At 35.4% G+C, this 18,110-nt stretch overlaps 2 protein-coding genes and 1 pseudogene across 3 annotated transcripts; 2 read left to right on the top strand and 1 right to left on the bottom strand.

The window, feature by feature from the left end:
• The first annotated feature begins 362 nt into the window (after positions 1-362).
• On the top strand, positions 363-1,070 carry LOC143565536 (protein C2-DOMAIN ABA-RELATED 5-like). Its single transcript, XM_077052490.1, has 3 exons — positions 363-473; positions 607-702; positions 774-1,070. Exons 1-3 carry the CDS (start codon positions 363-365, stop codon positions 1,068-1,070), a joined length of 504 nt encoding a protein of 167 aa, XP_076908605.1.
• Positions 1,071-1,719: 649 nt separating this feature from the next.
• LOC143565539 (uncharacterized) lies at positions 1,720-7,538 on the bottom strand (annotated as a pseudogene). The gene is made up of 12 exons (XR_013141088.1): positions 7,383-7,538; positions 5,592-5,646; positions 5,431-5,491; positions 5,208-5,346; positions 5,012-5,164; positions 4,396-4,519; positions 4,261-4,299; positions 4,112-4,186; positions 3,465-3,524; positions 2,762-2,826; positions 2,100-2,190; positions 1,720-1,836 (listed from the first exon to the last, which is right to left on the bottom strand). The product of XR_013141088.1 is annotated as an uncharacterized LOC143565539 (transcript).
• A 45-nt stretch (positions 7,539-7,583) lies between these two features.
• Positions 7,584-16,325, top strand: LOC143565538 (uncharacterized). The gene is made up of 7 exons (XM_077052492.1): positions 7,584-8,018; positions 8,133-8,390; positions 9,138-9,380; positions 9,846-9,995; positions 14,908-14,972; positions 15,523-15,986; positions 16,066-16,325. The coding sequence occupies exons 1-7, from the start codon at positions 7,584-7,586 to the stop codon at positions 16,323-16,325; spliced, it is 1,875 nt and encodes a 624-aa protein (XP_076908607.1).
• The last annotated feature ends 1,785 nt before the right edge of the window (positions 16,326-18,110 follow it).

Below are 18,110 nucleotides of genomic sequence, written 5' to 3'. Positions count from 1 at the left end.
TGATATTTTTAGGACCCGATTTTATTGTAAATAACCGGGTTTGATCTCACAGGTCTAGCCGGTGGTTATGTAAAGAGAAAATGGTGTTTAATGGTATTTTTAGTTTAGGACCCACCCCACCCCTACTTTTTTTTTCCGATCAAATTGATATTAAAAAATTTGATATTCGGAATTTAAGCAGATAAAAAAATAATAATGATCTGAGGCAAAATGCATATATTGTGATTCCACGAAAAGAAAAGAAAATACAACCATAAACCCTGATTGGATAAATAAATTAAGAAAGATATTGGTGATGAATCGCCTCGCAGCAGTTGTTTGTGTTTGTTTGTTGTGACAATGTATGGGGCGTGAGATCGATAATGGACAATTTGTTGGGTCTTCTTAGGATTAGGGTTAAAAAAGGCATCAATCTTGTCGTTCGTGATTTCCGTTCCAGCGATCCTTATTGCGTTTTTAAAATGGGCGATCAGGTATATATTATTATTATTATTATTATTATTAATTATATCATATCATACATACAATGTCATTGATTTGGATGATTCAACTGTTTAAAGCATTTATTTACAACATTCTATGTTATGTTTGTTTGTTTTGGTTTAGAGGCTAAAGACTCACATTATCTATGGAGACCTCAACCCGGTGTGGGATCAAGACTTGACTCTTTCCATCGAAGATCCTCATCTCCCTATTGAATTGGTAATCATTTATTATTTATCTTCATAACATGCATGCATGTCTTCAACATGATGATATAAATGCTGCTGCAGTTGGTGTTCGATCACGACACATTTACCAAGGACGATGAAATGGGGGATGCAGAGTTTGACATCCACCCCTTTATGGACGCACTCAAGATGCATTTGGATCCCGATACCGTCCCAAACGGCACCATATTAAAGCGAATTGAGCCCTCTAGATCAAACTGCCTATCCGAAGAAAGTTGTGTCACTTGGACCGATGGTCAGGTCGTTCAAAATATGCTTCTCAGATTGCGGAATGTCGAAACTGGTGAAATTGAACTCGAGTTGCATTGGATCGATATTCCAGGGGCCCACCCCATTTAGTATCAGGCCCAGTATTATTATATTATATCGGATCTAGAAGGGTTTAGGGTTCAATTTTTATTCCTTTTGAAATTTTCTGTAAAAATAAGAAAATAACATGAAAAGTGTCTATAATATCCAAGCTACATTTGTATATACTTCATTAAAGCCCTAATTCATTATGGTTTAGTCTCATCTGTGACGCAAGTGTGTCATCTGTCAGAGTCTATCAAAATAGGAGTGTTGATCAGGTTTATTACTTGGGTTTGGGTGCTTCGGGTCAGGTTATTTAGTTTCTTTGTGCATGATATTATATATATATATATATATATATGATAAAAGATCTGCGTCACAATCAGGTTCGTCAGGTCGAGTAGTTCGTGTATGGACATATTTCTAATTTTAAAAAATTTTGGTTTACATACCAGACTTTTATTCAAGTACGGGTAAAATTGACGGGCCTAGTTCAATTTCTTGCAAGTTTTTATTCAAAACCCGGTTCAAAAAGATTCTGCTCAATTTTGTGTGGCTGGTCTTGTATAAAAGATTTTTGGAGTTCAACAGCCATTAATCTGTAAAATCAGAAACTAAAAAAAAAGACCAAGGATCTTTATAATAACGAATTATAAGCTAAATCATCAATAGATATTTTTGCGTGTAAACCATTTGCTTCTTAAACTACATATATGTATATCTACACATGGCGATACAATACGACATCCATCAAACAAAGTAAGAATTCTCATCTGCTATCAGACGGTAGCCTGTATGTTCTTGAGATTCTGATCTGAGAAAGAGTAAAAAATTATGTGATATAATGTTTTTTTGTGTATTTAAGTATGTAATATTCCAATAGCATGTAATCTAAGAAGTATGTGATATTCAAATCAGAGGTCATCAGGGCTTGGTTTAGACACAAACCTAACAAGAAGTTTGCAGGTTCAGACCCATTTCAGGTCGAACCCACAAACAGATTTAGCCTAAACGACTTGAATCAACTTACTTTTTTTAATATATAATTGGTACGAATAATGTTTTTGAGGTAAGTACCTGTGCAAATGCATATATTGCGCGCAAGATTCTTGCATAATCAGTTCCCAGCATTTGAATAACGAGGTCTGCAAGAAACGTTCCCCATAGCCTGTACAAATGTGGTTCACCAAGCATCAATACACACACACACTCATTCTACAACTACTAATTTGCTTATTTCTGCTAATTCCCGAGTTTGCACTTATATTACAGGGTGTTAAGGGGGTGGTCGTGTTCACAGGTTGGTTGATCAAACCTGGAAATTTGACACAAACCCAAAAGTCGTGTCAGACTGTCAGTCACAAAAACCCTTACACGACATGCGTATTAGTCGAATGACACAGACACGACCCGTTTAACCTGAACTCTTTTTGCAAATAAAGAATCTTACGTGTAAAATATAAAGCCCGATGCATATTCCTATTTTTATCGTTTAAATTTTGGCATAAAATGCCCAATCAGTTTAGGTTATAACATAACACACACGCCGATCAGCCAAACACAACCCATTTTGCTAAACATGTACGCGGGTTTGACCCAAATCCGTTTAGACTAAACCCAGACCCACGAATTTTGTGTTAGGTTTGTATCCTATCAAAAATTTACACCACTAATAAATACCACTTATGTTACTATGTACCCCCCTCCTTTTAAAAAGAATAAATAAATAAAGTGCATACATTGGACCAAGTAACACCATTATGCTCCGAACGCCAAGATATCTAGATGCAGCCCCTTTTAGCCCCTGTTTACCATCACCGCAAAAACAAAATATTGCAACTAAATCTTTTTTTGTAAATTCAAATGCCATGTGCATCCAACTCTATTTACAAAAACATAAAAAGTAAATAGATTTCAAGTGACATACTAGCTTCAGGTGACACCATATAAATATAATAAACATACAACCAGACATCTATTTCCTACTACTTCCTTTTGAATTTTAATATATAGCTAATGTGATATATACGTTCATCGAATTATTTTGTTACAATTATTATCTAACTTTTCTTCTACATCAATTAGGAGGTTTTATGCATTTTGAGTACCTTTCTTGCGATTTTTTATCCCATTGGGCCTGTTTCTATTGTAGCTAAATCTTAACCCATTTGACCTGTTTTGAGACAAAATACGACCTAAAACGACCCATTTTACTTATAAATCTGTTAATATTATGATCTTTTTACCACATAAGTGTTGATCAAATCAAACACAGAGTCACTCTTAGTCAACCAAAAGTTTCCAAGACAGAGAAAACCAGTAATAACAATATCATCGGCATATAATACCAACATGATATGTATTTCAGAAAATGTTATGGGGCAAAATGTGTCGCTTTGAATATGTTTTTATACAAAAGTAACTTATATAGTATTCACTCACTTGTTTTGCTGCAAGTAAAGCTGCTCTTGACTCTAAGTTAATAGCTGCCAAGCGTCCACCCTAAGTACATACGACATAATAATATAATACATTTGTTTGCAAAAGGACTTATTGTCATTAATAAAAGTTGAACATGGTTGCTGAAAAAAATTTATAAAAATAAGAATGAGAAAGAACAGGCACTTTCATTGCATTCATAGGTGATCTTGATTCGCAAGCATTTCAACAAAGATATCATTTCATGTTGAAGTGGCAATTTCATATATCCCCTAACAAGTTGTATAAATATCATATTTACTCAATCGAAAACCATAACATCAAATATATACCACTTCAAATTTCATAGTTAACCATTTAAATAAATATAAATATGAACATTATATTCTTCTACATAATAAACATTGAACAATTCAAGTTCTCAGAATTTAAGGAAGATAAGGATCCAACAAACATTTATTTGGGAAAGGAGAATACAAGGGCATAAATGCCAAATTTTTGAAAACAGGTATACTTGATATTTGACGTTTCATTGTGTAAATATGACAGCATGCAAGTTAAAGGTGCATAAGAAAATACCCCTCAAAATTTCAATTTGAAGATACAAATTACATGCTTTGACCATGTTTTTTAAAGAGTCAAATGTTTACCTCCTTGAGAACTTCCTTCTTTATCTGATAATTGGCTGCTTCTAAGATTACCTTCCCGGATAATTTACTTGATATCTATCACGATAGAAAACTTTTTTTTTTAAATTCTTCAACCCATAATGAAAATTTATTCGCGGGTTAATTCTTACCAAATTGTATAATCTCCCCACTGTAAGCATCCCTCCACCCTAGAAGACAAATATTAAAACAAAAAAAATCCCAAATGATCATTCTTTTTGGTCAAACAGATTTCTGTATCAAAAACTGGACATTAGATTTTAAACCTTTAGAAGCATTGTAACAAACTCTTCTGCCCCGCGTCCTAAAGCAGCAAATGCTTGTACCTTCCACGGGCTTAATCCAACTTCCAGACTATCAGTTTCGCGTTTCGAGCTTCCGGAGCCTTCACTGCAAACATATTCTAAGAATAAAAACTTTGCCACAAGAGAAAATTGATAATTTAAAGATTTCATATATACATGCTAGCTATGGATGATAAAATGTGTGGTTGGTAACAGGTCAAAACAGGTTAACTTGACTCTTTTTTACTACTCAAACAATAGTAAAATATTTTTAACAAAAATACAGAAGGGAAACTTTTGACCTGTTTACTCGTTTCCTTTTTAGCTTAAAACAGTTTGTATTACCCATCTGACCTATAGAGGGAAAGAAAAAACAAAATAACTTGTTTCTAACATTATGTCAGCCGATGCATCCTTGCAACATCCCTTAATATAGTATAAACTTGTCAATTCGGGATCACATGAAAGTATCATTTCAACATGTTAATCAAGTGACTTATCCTGCTTAACTTTTGGTATTTTAGCTAAAAATGTAATAGAACTTGAGTAACAATGAAAGCAAAAACACAAATTAGTGATGTATATATATATATATTACCTTGAGTAGTCTTGCAACAAATGAAGGAAAATCTCTATTTCCAGATCTTCGGTTGATAACTTTGTTGAACAGGGTATTTTGAATTCTTTTCAGACGCCAAGCAAAACATTCCTGTATGTTGGGCGCCAACCCCTAGAATCCAATCAAGTGATGCTGTCATAATAGATTGAAGCATGTTAGGAGTAAGTAGAGATACAGATTTAGAGCATCAGCTGCAAGAAAGAAGAATCTAGCCTCTAGTATAGTGATAAAGTGGTGTCTCTCCTCGGGGTCTTCCTCGATCATCACATAATCAACATTGGAAGGCTATGGACTTCAACAATGGGCTAAAGTAACTAAATGTATACAACAGAACAGGGTGGGTATTATTATAGTAAGTAAATGTGGAATCAGATGATAAGATAATGGATAAGAAGTACCTTGTGCCAAACAGAATATTCTCGACGTCAACCAACTGAAGTAGAGAATGTAGTTCAGAACCTGTAAATGAAATCAATAACCTAATTTCATACAATAGTAGTGTTTGCTTAGAGGTCATTAGTAATTAGAAAAGCCCTAATAATAATTTCATACAAAAGACCTTGATCCTGTGAGGAAACAACAGCCCGAGGGCAGCGTAAAGGGGGTCTGAATACCTGCTGCAGCAATAACAACAACAACAAGTAGTATATGAATCAATTATTACAAATACATAAGAAAGAAAGAAAGAAATACTTTTTTTCATTTTAAAAACTTAACGTGTTACGTGATTACCATTAAATACCGAAAAACGAATCGGGCGGTTTCGGTCATTCAGGTCATGGGTCTAAAAGGTTAAGGTTGGAATAAGTCGATGCAAAAAGGTTAATTTGGTTTGGGTCAGGACGGTTTTGGGTTGAAAGGGGTCAAGTCATAATGAATTTTGGTTAGAACATTGTCAAGCGGAATGTGTTGCGGATCAAGACGAGTTCAATGTAGCGTTACGTGCGCACCAACACCTGACTGAGCGTGCACAGTCGTTGTGACGTGCTTACTAACATCGGTTAAGATTCTAATGCCGCAATACGAGCATACTATGGTCGAGTTATGTGCGTACTATTGTTAAGTCACACACATACAGAACAGTAACACCGATTACGCATCCGATGTCATGTTTGCGTGCAACGCCGTCGCATCGCACGGGCACGCAACTGGTACATCAATAAGCCTAACCCAATGAAGAACATGTAAATCAAAAATAAGTGAAAAAAAACTCATCATAACCGTTCTATTCTTTAACTTTAGTTTTGCTTATTTGCTAATCGATCTTGCCATCTACCTACCTGCTAGCTACAACTACAACCTCACTCCCTTGTTACATCAAAACTTACGTCTACTTGTGATTTTATCTGTCTACAATCTCGACTCGAGTTATCCATCCATCTTACTTTGATTTTCATTTTCAAATAACAAAACAAGGTTATTTTTTTTTTGTTTGAATTTATGATTAAAAAAAGTTCAAACATCAAAAAATCTTAAACCAATAGAAAAAAATTTCAGCCAATTTATGATTAAAATTTTTTTTATAGTTGTCCAAATGTTATAAAAGTAAAAAAGACGTACTAAGGAGAAATATATATATATATATATATATATATACTAGTTTAATCCTCCCGTGTTACAAGAATTTATTCAAGTTTTTGTTTATACTCGTTCTGCTATTTTATGATGATTTATTGTATTTTTTATTGTAGTTTTTTGTAATTTAATACATATATATTAGTTTGTTATTATATAATTTTGCGTTTGGGTATTTTTAATTGAGATATGTAGGTTTTTTAGATTTTTAACGAACAAAAATACACGAACACAATACATATATATTAGTTTGTTATTATACTTTTTTGCGTTTGAGTATTTTCAACTGAGATGTGTAGGTTTTTTATTTTTAACGAACAAAAATACACGAACACGAACATGTTGATTTTTTTAAATGAACAAACATGAACACAAATATTTGTCTAATGAAAAGGGGGACGTTGATGTAGTTGACGATGGTGAGTGGTATCAAAAGTTAATCGGCGATTGAGATGATAGACCAGCAATGGAGAACATGTAAAGAAGATAAATTAAATTAGGGTTTGAGGATGAAAGTATTTACCAATAAATAAGATCTTATAACCCATTTGAGAGCTATTAGGGTTTGGTAAGACCCATAACCCATGGAAATTATTCTTTGATGATTAAGAGGTTATTTCACAAATAAATAAGATGTAATAACCCGTTTAACGGTTATCCGGGTTTGGTGAGACCATGACCTATGAAAATTATTGTTTAATTATGAAAGAGTTTCATAAATAAATAAGATTTTATAACTCATTCAAAGACTACCTGAGTTTGCTAAAACACATACCGAATTAAGTGAAGTTATAATAACAAATATTGTATATTTTCGAAATATCATCAAACATAACCGTTCCGCGAAAGCCAATCCGGTGAGTTGGAACATTTCACCATCAAATTTCCCACACCAGTACCAATGGCGAATCATCATCATCATCATCATCATTGTTGTGATCATTCAACGCTATAACATCTTTTGCACTCCCAAACCATGTCCACCATGACCGACGACCATTACCTGGACTCCCTCCTGACGTTCGTGGAAGACCACACCGCTCCATTGCTCGACGACACCATCGTCCTCAAACTCAACCCCGTCGGCCTTCGCTACGTCCAATGCAGGCTCCAATCCTTGTCCGAGCTCGAACGCATGCTCGCCGGCGCCCCCGTCAATTACTTCCGCGCCTACGTCTCTGACTTGGGCGACCACCGCGCCCTCGAGCAGCTCCGGAGGATCCTCAGGATGCTTACGTCCTTGAAGGTGGTGTCGCTGCAGCCATGCAGGGATCCTACGCCGATATGTCTCTTCATGTTTGGGAGGCTCAAGGTCTTGGAGATGAGAGGCTGCGATCTCTCCACCTCGCCCGCCACAGGTCTTGTGGAGCTTAGGCATACGCTCGAGAAGATTGTTTGTTATAATTCAACCGTACGTAACATTAACAGTTTATTATTATTATTATTATTATTGTTTTGCTATCTTTAGGTTATATATATACATCACTAGGTGTACGTTTCTTTCTTGTTGAGGTGACCTCAACAGGATGCGGTTCGACATGTTTTCGCCAGTCGAATTGCTGCCACAGAGGACTCCCCTCAGTGGAAGCGATTATCGTTCGTCTCCTGTGCTTCTAATGGCTTGGTTTTGATGGATGATTCCTTGAGACTTCTACCTGTGGTTGAAACCCTTGATCTAAGTAGAAACAAGTTTTCTAAAGTGGATAATCTATGGAGATGCAGCAAGTTGAAGCACCTAGACCTTGGTTTCAATCACTTGAGAACAATTGCTTCATTTAGTAAGGTAAGCTTAATTCACATTCTTATAATCACGGATCAATAATCAAATCAAGCATACCATACATACCTTATAACCCCTTCCTTCCTGTTGACTTACAATATCATGTAAATAATTACTTTTGTAAATGTTATCATTTATTGAACCTTTTGTTTGGTTGATGATTTGAACCTTTATGTTCATTTATTAAATGAATGAGCATGAACAAACACATGTCTTGTTCGTTCATTTATGTTCGTGAACGTATGCTCATTTACGCTTGTTTATGTTTGTTCATCTATGTTCATTAGTTTAAGTTTCTTTAAGTGTGTTCGTTAATATATTGATTTAATATTTTTTGGGTCAATTAATTTAAGTCTACTTTTATGAAATAAAATATCAGCCTTAACAATTTAGTCTAGTTTTATTTTTTAGGCCCAACAAATTGATGTTCACATTTGCTTTTAATTCGTGTTCCCCCACTCATGCTTGTTCATCTATGTTCAGTAATATTCGTCTGTTCGCCTTTGTAAACCGTTTGTTTATACTGTTAACAAGTGAACACAACGAGAAAACCACGCTCGTTTGATTGTTTGTGTTCGTGTTTGGTTAAAGTTAAACGAATGAACATGAACATGCCCATTCGTGTTCGTTTACAAGCCTAGATAGTATAATTTGCATGTTAACATAAGGTTTTCAGAGCCGGGGTCTTAGCTGCCCGAGACCCTACAAATAGTTTACTATAAGTGATTTACTAGGTTCGGTTGTATGTAGGTATCATGTCAAATTGCAAAATTGGTGTTGAGGTACAATGCTTTGACTACTATTCGTGGGATCGAGAATCTAAAGTCACTGGAGGGCCTTGATCTTTCCTACAATGCCATTTCTAGTTTTGAAGAACTTGAACTCCTAACTGGTCTTCCATCACTTCAGAATTTATGGTTAGAAGGAAACCCTGTATGTGCTGCAAGTTGGTACCGAGCACAAATTTATAGCTTCTTTTCTGATCCTGATATGGTAAGAATTGGAAGACAAACATATAATATTGCTTATTAGAGTAAACTGTCATTTTCGTCCTTGTGGTCTGATCACTTTTGACACCTTCATCAATTTTCCCCCCTAATGTACACTGTGGTTTCATTTTTTGTCATTTCAGTCAAACTCACTTACACCGTTAAGACTAATATGCCCTCACTAACAAATATATAAAATAGAGTGAACTACCAGTTTCCCCTGGTTACACTAGGATTTCATTTTTTAATACCGAATAAAAACTATAATTCTTTACGATGTTCCAGATACAAAATTGTTCATAAAATACCAACCATGTTGCGAAATTTGTCTTCTTTTCTTCGGTTTTCGGTTTACTGGGGTGGCTGACCAGCAAAACCAGTTTTGTGTCTCTTAGTTGTCTTTTTATAATTAAGAAAATATATAATATTATTATGTTTTGTTTGTGCCTTTTTAATGTGTAAATTGCAGCTGATATTAGATGACAAAGGGATATCAACTAGAGAGGCATGGAAGCGGCAGATTATTATTGCTAGTAGGCATACGCAACCGGCTAGCTTTGGTTTTTATAACCCAGCTAAAAATGATGCTGCAGGAGAGGGGAGTGTTAACACAAAAATGGTTAGTTATTTATTAGTAACTTTGTTGAATTGAATAGGTGTTGTGTGTTTGGAAGTGCTTTTTGAAAGTGATTATGGGGTGATATTATATAATCAGAATGCAGGTTGTAAACAAGCCAAGCTACTTGTGAGCTGCTCGAGATAGGCTCTCTAAAAGCTTGAATCGAGAGTGCTCGAGCCTAAAACTAAGTTAGTTAAATAAACGAGCTCGAGCCTAACGTTAAGAATTAACAATTCGAGTGCGAGCTTCGGTAAGTTAACCAATCCGAGCTCTGGCTCAGCTCGGCAAGTTTACACCCCGTTCAGAATCTAGTACTCAACTTTAGTTAGATGGGTTGTAGGAGATAGTGTTTGTATATGCTTGTGTTGTTTTGAGATTGTAATTATCAGATTTTGTTTACTCAAGTAACTAATGGACAGATGAAGGGGTAAATAGGTAAAGTTTTCTTTGCTTTTAGTAATAAAGCAGAATCAGTTCATCAAAACATCAAAAAACGGATTATTAAGAGAAGACATCAACCTGCAAGGCAGTATAAAACATAATGAAAATACATACTTCTAGCAACGTAGTATTGCTGCAACCTTTAAAATACAATCAACCCATTGTAAAGGGACAATAAAACATCGTATCAAACCTGGATTTTTGTTACAAATCAGGAAACCTATAACATATAATTAAAGGCGATTATTAGAGAAACATAATTAATACACCACTAGACATTTAAAAAAGAAAAAGAACACTTTGAAAAAAAAAAATATGAGCCAAAAAGTTAATATTTTCATAGAGGACAACGTAAATCTAAACAAAAATATATATATAGCCAAATAAAACCTTAAACTCTGTGAATCACTATACCACCACCATACAACGGAAGTCTGAGTTATCCAATTATCTGTCCAATTCAGATCCGTCTCCAAACCATATGATCATATCTTGTTAACGGTTTAGAAACGGATCTGAGTTGAAAAAATAGTTTGACAGGAAAAATTATACTACTGCAGAACAGAGGATGGAGTGAGAGGCTATGGTTTCGTTTATGGGCTTGCTTTTAGGTGTTATATTATTCTTTTCTTTTACAAGGCCCATGAATTTTCGTTACGTAAATATAGTAAATATAGTAAAAGTGTCCATGCGTTGCGGCGGGACGCATTGAAAATTTGATCAGTATGGGTTTGATTAGTTATGGTTAGAAGCGCACAATCGGGTATCAGAAAAACCAGGGTTCGGGTACGAAACCGAGTTCGGGTATAATCGGGTATTAGCAATACTGGGTCGGGTTCGGGTCTGAGTATTGCCTCTAAAAACCGTACTTATGTATCGGGTTCGGGTCGTGTATAAAACCGGGTATTTAAAAACCCTATTTCCGGCTATTGGAAAAACCCAGTTTCGGGTTGAAATTTTTTTCTGAGTATAGATTGAAATTTTTTAGGGGTTGCACTTTTTAGGGGTATTTTTCGGGTATTTTCTGGTTACATTTCGGGTATTTGAAAAACCCAGTTTCGGGTATTGGAAAAACCAGGTTCCGGGTATGGAACCGGTTCGGGTTTTCGGGTATTACCGAGTAGAAATCGATTCCGATTCGGGTACGGGTTTTGATACTAAAATGCATACCCTATCCGTACACTACGGGTAGGGTCGGATACGGGTTCGGGTATTAAAAACCGGGTATAAAAAAACCGGTTCCGGGTTTTTTTTTTCCGTGTCCGGTTCTAGGTTTGGGTTTTTTGTGCACCTCTAATTATGGTACCGGAATTTACTATAACAAAATTTATATTAATTATAGTTTACGATACAAGAAATCAGAGCGTTTCGCGACTGGTATGAAACGTGGTCACAATACTGTTGGTTATAGGAATTTAAGTGTTACATAATCCATCAATGATGTATGTTATAGACTTGTAGTCAATAGGGTGAGGAAATGATTCACATATTCAACAAAGCTACTAACTCAACAAACAAGTAGCGTCACCTATAAACAACCCAAAACTACTCAATTTAAAGGGGTGGTTTATCCACTCAACCCAAATACCCACTCAACATTTATTTTTTAATTATGTATTAAACTATATAAATTATTTAAATAAAAAAAGTGATGCCACGGGCTCGGTTGGCGTTAAAGTGATGCCTCGGGCGGGTATGTAAGTTTTTTCTTTCAAATTAAACAACTTAACATAAATATAAACTTTATATATTTATATTTGTAAGACTCCTTTTAAGCTTTACTGTAGTCAATGGTATTGTATTTGTATACTTGTTCCTTCCCTCCCTTTCAAGTCCAAAACGTCAGGATGGCCACAAAACATGTAAATATAGTAAACAAATATTCCAATCTAATATTACAAAAGTATAATATAATGAAGATAAACAAACAATACATACACAAATACTCCAATAGTCATGGATAATTCAAATCTTTTAACGAATCTGCAAATTGTCAATATTACCCTTTTTATCTTCCAATGGGTTTGTGAGTTTCCAATTATTCCCTGGTGTAGCAGCAGTACTCTCTCTTTTCTTCAATATTTTTAAAACCAGACTGGGCAGCGAACCGGTAGACTCACCGGGTCACTGATCGGACTGGATGTACAAACCGTGATATCATAAATAGTATTAAAAATTATATATGTAAAATACGAAACGCAATACGTGTGAATATTCAATTGATGGCTATAATGGTTTCATTTTAAATTAAACTAGTATTTTCACCCCCGTTTCGCGGTGTTTGTGGGTGAAACCATCAATCTCAGACGTTGATGACCAAAACTCAAAATCATCTCTCCTCGACTACATAAATCTTCAAAAATAATGTTTGAGTAGTTAAAAGAGTTACATTCCTTGATATGACCAAGGAGTTTTGACTCATTTACATCCTCAACAAAACTTGACTCATTTACTAACAAAACTTTGTATTTACATTAGTTGGTAAACATAACAGAAGCACCTTCATATTTATACAATATTGTTTACTGCACACACGCATTATACATATACAAAGATTACTTGCACATTTGTCATGTATAAAGAATACAAAAGGCTCAATGACCATCAAACTCACAAAATTATTAAAACTCAAAACTGGTAGGGATTAAAAGAATCCAAATAAGTTCTCTTGCTTAGTGCTGTTAGTTTTTGCCACTAATAACCCACAAATCATGTTTATCTTCACAAATTTTACTTAGAATACAATTAATATAAACTAAAGAGCTACAGATTCAGTTAAGCTAACCTTGATTATGATAACATAGATGTATTATTAACATAATCACATATTCAACCAAGAAACAAAAGCTTCACGGAGGCTTTTTACTCTTTATATGCATTATTCGTCTCTCGTTTTCGCTTCTTTTGAGCATTGTTGGTAGTGGCGGTGCCACCGATGCTTGTTGGGCTCTTTCCTTGGCCCTCTTGTAGGTCTATCACAGAAAAAAGTTTTTTTCCATAAATTCGGTTCACTCTGCATATTACATTCACTTTTATGAAAATCATTAATCATGACCAGACCCGTTTATTTTGCCACTTTCTTGTAATTTTGTTAACTGTAATTACATTTTTCCTTAAATGTTCTGAAAAGATATTTTAGGAGAGGAATTTGATAAATTTAGAACATATAAGCTTTAAAATGTTTGCTTAACATCATCAAACAAAATCATGAGCGACAACAGGCCTGACTCGTATTACTTCTTTTATGAAACTTGGAAAATAACACAACATCGAAAGTTACCTTAAGCCTATATTGATCACCCCAACTAATGCCCTATTTGTTTATGCGACTGGGTTTCACCTCCTCCTAAGAACCTGTGATTTCACATAAAAGTGGTTCAGTCTACTACACACATATGAGCATAAGCCTACAAGTTTTCAACTCTTTATTTGTTCATTAATGAAATTATTTTTTTTGGGTTTAGTCTTTTTAAGTTGAGGTTATTATACAGATCATTCAACCACATCAACATGTTTCAAAGGTGTTTTATATCGAAATTACTCAAATAAGAACCAAAGTACCAGTATCCTGTTATTGCAATTTGTCCTCAAAACTCAAAAACGATGATCATCATGGTAACTAAAATAAGGAAATGTTAGAAAATAATCTTGAAAGTGAGAGATGGTATTACCCTCTCTATATACGTTGCTGATCAAAGTTGCTTCATTCCCTATATTCATAATGCCTTCACATTCATTGCCTCATCAAACTTGCAATAACCTGTTAAGAGTAATCAAAAACAAACAGCCGTCATTAAAACAAATGCAAGCATAATTGGGTCAAATAATCAACTGTCACCAAAGTATACAGATTTTCAGTGTTAACTTCCTGCACTAATCAACCAAATAAACTATATCGATACAACTTACTCAACTAATTTTGAATTATGCTAATTGAAACCACAAAACATTAAGCCCCGCAACAATCAAACCCTAATTGAAACCACGATTATGGAAAAAAAAACTCAGAAAATCTGAAGATTACAGTCAAAACTGCAAAGTCTTCTTCACTTTGTCTACTAATTTACCATGATCATATAAGATTACATTCAAGGTAAGAAGAAATAGTTATGGTGATATACTCATTCTCATTCCACCCTACTATCAAACACATACCCTTATACAGTAGCCCCAAATCCAATCAGCTTGTTAATGAGTAAATGTGTAAAATTTAAAAAACATTGAAATGAGAATTTACCTGCTAAACATATCACTAATGTTTTTGTTAACTAGGCAAAGGAGAATTCTTTTTTCATGTACCTGGATCAAATATAAAAAAAATTAAAAATAAACAAAGTTCAAGTTCTTATATATATATATATATGTATATATGTTTCATTTGACCAGTTTCACACATAATTCATAATAGAGAAACACATGCATATAGGTCTGTTTCATTACATTCATGTTCTTATTAATTTAATGGATAAAGAAAACATCAGATGGGGCAAAAACAAAGGAATGTACATCATCATCGAAGCGGCCGGGAATCCGCTGGTAACACCCCTCTCCCTCTTTCTCTATCGTTGGAAGGGATAAACAGAAAACAGTGATGGTTCATACCCCCGCCAGACCACTGTAATCGGCAAGGGGTGAACCGATTGCTACAGGCTCTAGTGGATTTGCAAACAAAGTTTGCAATTGTAGTATATATAATTACAATTAAGAAACTAATTGACAAATGATGTAGGTGTATAGATATTAAAATATACTTTTTTGTCTTTCACTTCAACTTCTAAGAATAAGACCAAGCGTAGTCGAGGTTTTATTGTCGCGTTATGGGGTATAACGCCCCCCCCCCCCCGGGCGTTTTGGGTTGTTTTTTTTTTTTGGTCCGACGTTTTATGTGTGACGAGAGAAATGGCACAGTTTTCAAAAAATATATCCGTTGAGGAAATAGCCGTTTGGATTATTTTTTTTTAAATATTAACACAAATATACTATAAAAACAAACCCAAACCTCAATTTTTTTTCCACAATTCTACTACTTCTCTATCATATATTTTTTACACAATTCTACTACTACCAAAATGTTTTCGTTTGACAGCCAAAATGTTCTCGGTTTCGGTCAATATGTCCGTCAAGGCAATGCAAACAATCCCGACCCGAATAACCCACAACCGAACCCATCTACCGTCCCGATGCCAACCGTCCTCGTCCCTCAATCCCCGTATCCGTTCGAAGCGCATATGGTCGCATACATGCGATATCTAAGTTCCGGAGCCCCTAACCTAAATACGGTGCCCGGTTTCCAAAACCCAACCACAAACATGATGGCCAGTTCGGGTTCCCAACCCGACGATGAGACGGTGCCGGAGACACAATTCAACTCGGAGCCACAACTCTTCCCGAAGACTCGCGGCGGTTCGAGCCAACGTGGACGTCCGAGAAAACACGTAACGAAACCCGTCGGCGAACCTCAGACTAAAAAGAACACTATACCGTGGAGTATCGAAGAGTGGGAACTATGTGCTCGTGCTTGGTGCGTGATATCGGAAGATCCCGAGTGTGGTAAGTTTTTAAAAAATATATATATTTTTTAAATTTCTTAGAACAAACATTGAACTTGTAATGTTTTTATTTTTTTTAGCGAACTTTCAAGCATCGGGCATATCTTGGAACAAAATTAAAGAGTTATTCCACGAACTTGGTGGGGACTCGCGTCGAGAAAAAGATTCCTTACTGTCGAAATGGACCAATATAAACACCAAATGCACGGATTTCCATGCGGTTCACTCTCGGATGACTCGAACGTGGAGCAGCGGTGTCTCTGACGCGAAAATCATGGAAAGGGCATTGATAGAGTATCAACATAAGACCTCGGGGAGCTTCAATTACTTTGGCATTTGAAAACAACACCTGAGGTTTCACCCTAAATGGGCCCCGGTTATGGAGGCCGACACCGAAAGTGGTCAGCCTAAAAAGGTCTAAAACATCGTCCTTGGTTGATCTAGAAACGCCCCGTTCCGACGCTCGAAACTTCAACTTATGCGATAATGAAGTCGGGAATCCCTATGCGGATATTACCGAGATGCCTTTACCGGGGGGTAGAGGAAGCAAGGGAAAGGGAAAAGAGGTCGCGTCGTCGTCGGCAACGGGTTCGAATATTGAAATGGAAAGTCATTTCAAAGAAATGAACATTCGACTCAAAGATATACAAGAACTTGGAGCTAAACGTCTTCAAGTAAATTTGGACACCGTCAAAGTACATAAAAGGAATGAATTGGACCACGACATCGAGGTTTTAACAAATGAGTTATCCAAAGACGACCCTAGAGTTCAATCTCTAAAAGTAATCCGGCAAGCAAAATATTTTGAAAAATGCAACATGTAGTCTTATTATTATTTATTGTTGTATTTTTTAATTTAATGTATTTTTTTAATTTTAATTTAGTTTTTATTTGTGAGTTTAATGTATTTTTTAAATTTTAATGTAGTTTTTTAATTTTATATTTAATTATTGAAATGAATTATTATTAAAAAAACAAAAAATTAATAGTGACTGGTGCCACGTGGCGCATAACGCTTAGGGGTGGAGAGTTACGACTAAACCATGTTTTTGTAAAAAACCATAGATTTGACTGGACGTCACATGGCGCAGACACCAAGGGGTGTGGCTTTATGACGGCTACACATGGTCTAATAGGGCTATCTTTTTCTTTTTATTTATTATTAATTTTATGTCTTTCTTCTTCCCTAAACAATATTTCTGTTCTCTCTCTACAACAAACTTCTTTTTTATTTCAAAATCAAAATGAAAATACCAAGTTGAATACAGATCTCGCAAAGACAATGTGTGCTGACGACTAGAAATGTGAAGTGGACTATGTCACACCCTCAAAACCCACTAACGGAGTTTTACCGTCAGAGAGTGTGAACTAACAGGATCGGAATCAATAGTTATAATCAAACATCATATTCAAAGTTTTTAAACCACAAATATTAAAGTTTAATGAATGCGGAAGCGTAAATCATAAGTCAAGTGTTGCGTCACGCAGGACAACTTAAAACCAAATTAATAAAAGTTTAAAAGCAAGTTTTCAAAACGATAGTATTCAATGAAATGCATGTCCCTATACTGCGCGCCCGCCACGGCTTCCTGAGAATAACATACTAAAAGTGTCAACACAGGGTTGGTGAGTTCACATATATAAATAAAGGAAAACGTTTACGTTTAAGTGTTTGCGTTTGCGTTACCAAATAATGTTAAGTCAATTATATATCAATAGGTAGCTAGCCTATAAAACAAGTATTACTAAGTGTTCGACACCGAAGCTGACTGTTTATCATATGCCTTGCCACCATGTCAACCACGACCATGGTAGTGTGTTAGCCAAGATTACACCCACTCGACCTACAATCGAGTTTAGAGTTGGGTGGGGTTTGTCAAACCCAGTAGTACTACGCAACAGTGACTCGCTATTATACAAATACTAAACGGTTCGATGTTATGAAGGACTTTAGTTGGTTTGTTTTCCACTTAGCCTTACAAGCGATATATAACCAATAACAAAATCTAAAGTGTTTGGAGTATGTTATCTCCCCCAAGTAAAAAGCGTTTAAAAGAGTAAAAGGGGAACGTGAAACTCACTGTTTGCGAAGAATTCAAAAACAAATCCGAGAGATGCGTGTCAA

The sequence above is a fragment of the Bidens hawaiensis genome, unplaced genomic scaffold (genome assembly GCF_021521415.1).
Source record: "Bidens hawaiensis isolate Kalapana, Puna unplaced genomic scaffold, B.hawaiensis_p1.1 tig00022403_1, whole genome shotgun sequence".
NCBI classification, from domain to species: Eukaryota; Viridiplantae; Streptophyta; class Magnoliopsida; order Asterales; family Asteraceae; genus Bidens; species Bidens hawaiensis.
This window is presented reverse-complemented; position numbering and strand designations above follow the sequence as displayed.

Coding starts and splice junctions, on each gene's coding strand:
- LOC143565536 (XM_077052490.1), top strand. CDS start 363: ATGGACAATTTGTTGGGTCTTCTTAGGATTAGGGTTAAAAAAGGCATC. Junction 474..606: donor TTTTTAAAATGGGCGATCAG/GTATATATTATT, acceptor GTTTTGGTTTAG/AGGCTAAAGACTCACATTAT. Junction 703..773: donor CTCATCTCCCTATTGAATTG/GTAATCATTTAT, acceptor ATGCTGCTGCAG/TTGGTGTTCGATCACGACAC.
- LOC143565538 (XM_077052492.1), top strand. CDS start 7,584: ATGTCCACCATGACCGACGACCATTACCTGGACTCCCTCCTGACGTTC. Junction 8,391..9,137: donor CAATTGCTTCATTTAGTAAG/GTAAGCTTAATT, acceptor GGTTGTATGTAG/GTATCATGTCAAATTGCAAA. Junction 9,996..14,907: donor GGAGTGTTAACACAAAAATG/GTTAGTTATTTA, acceptor TAATGGATAAAG/AAAACATCAGATGGGGCAAA.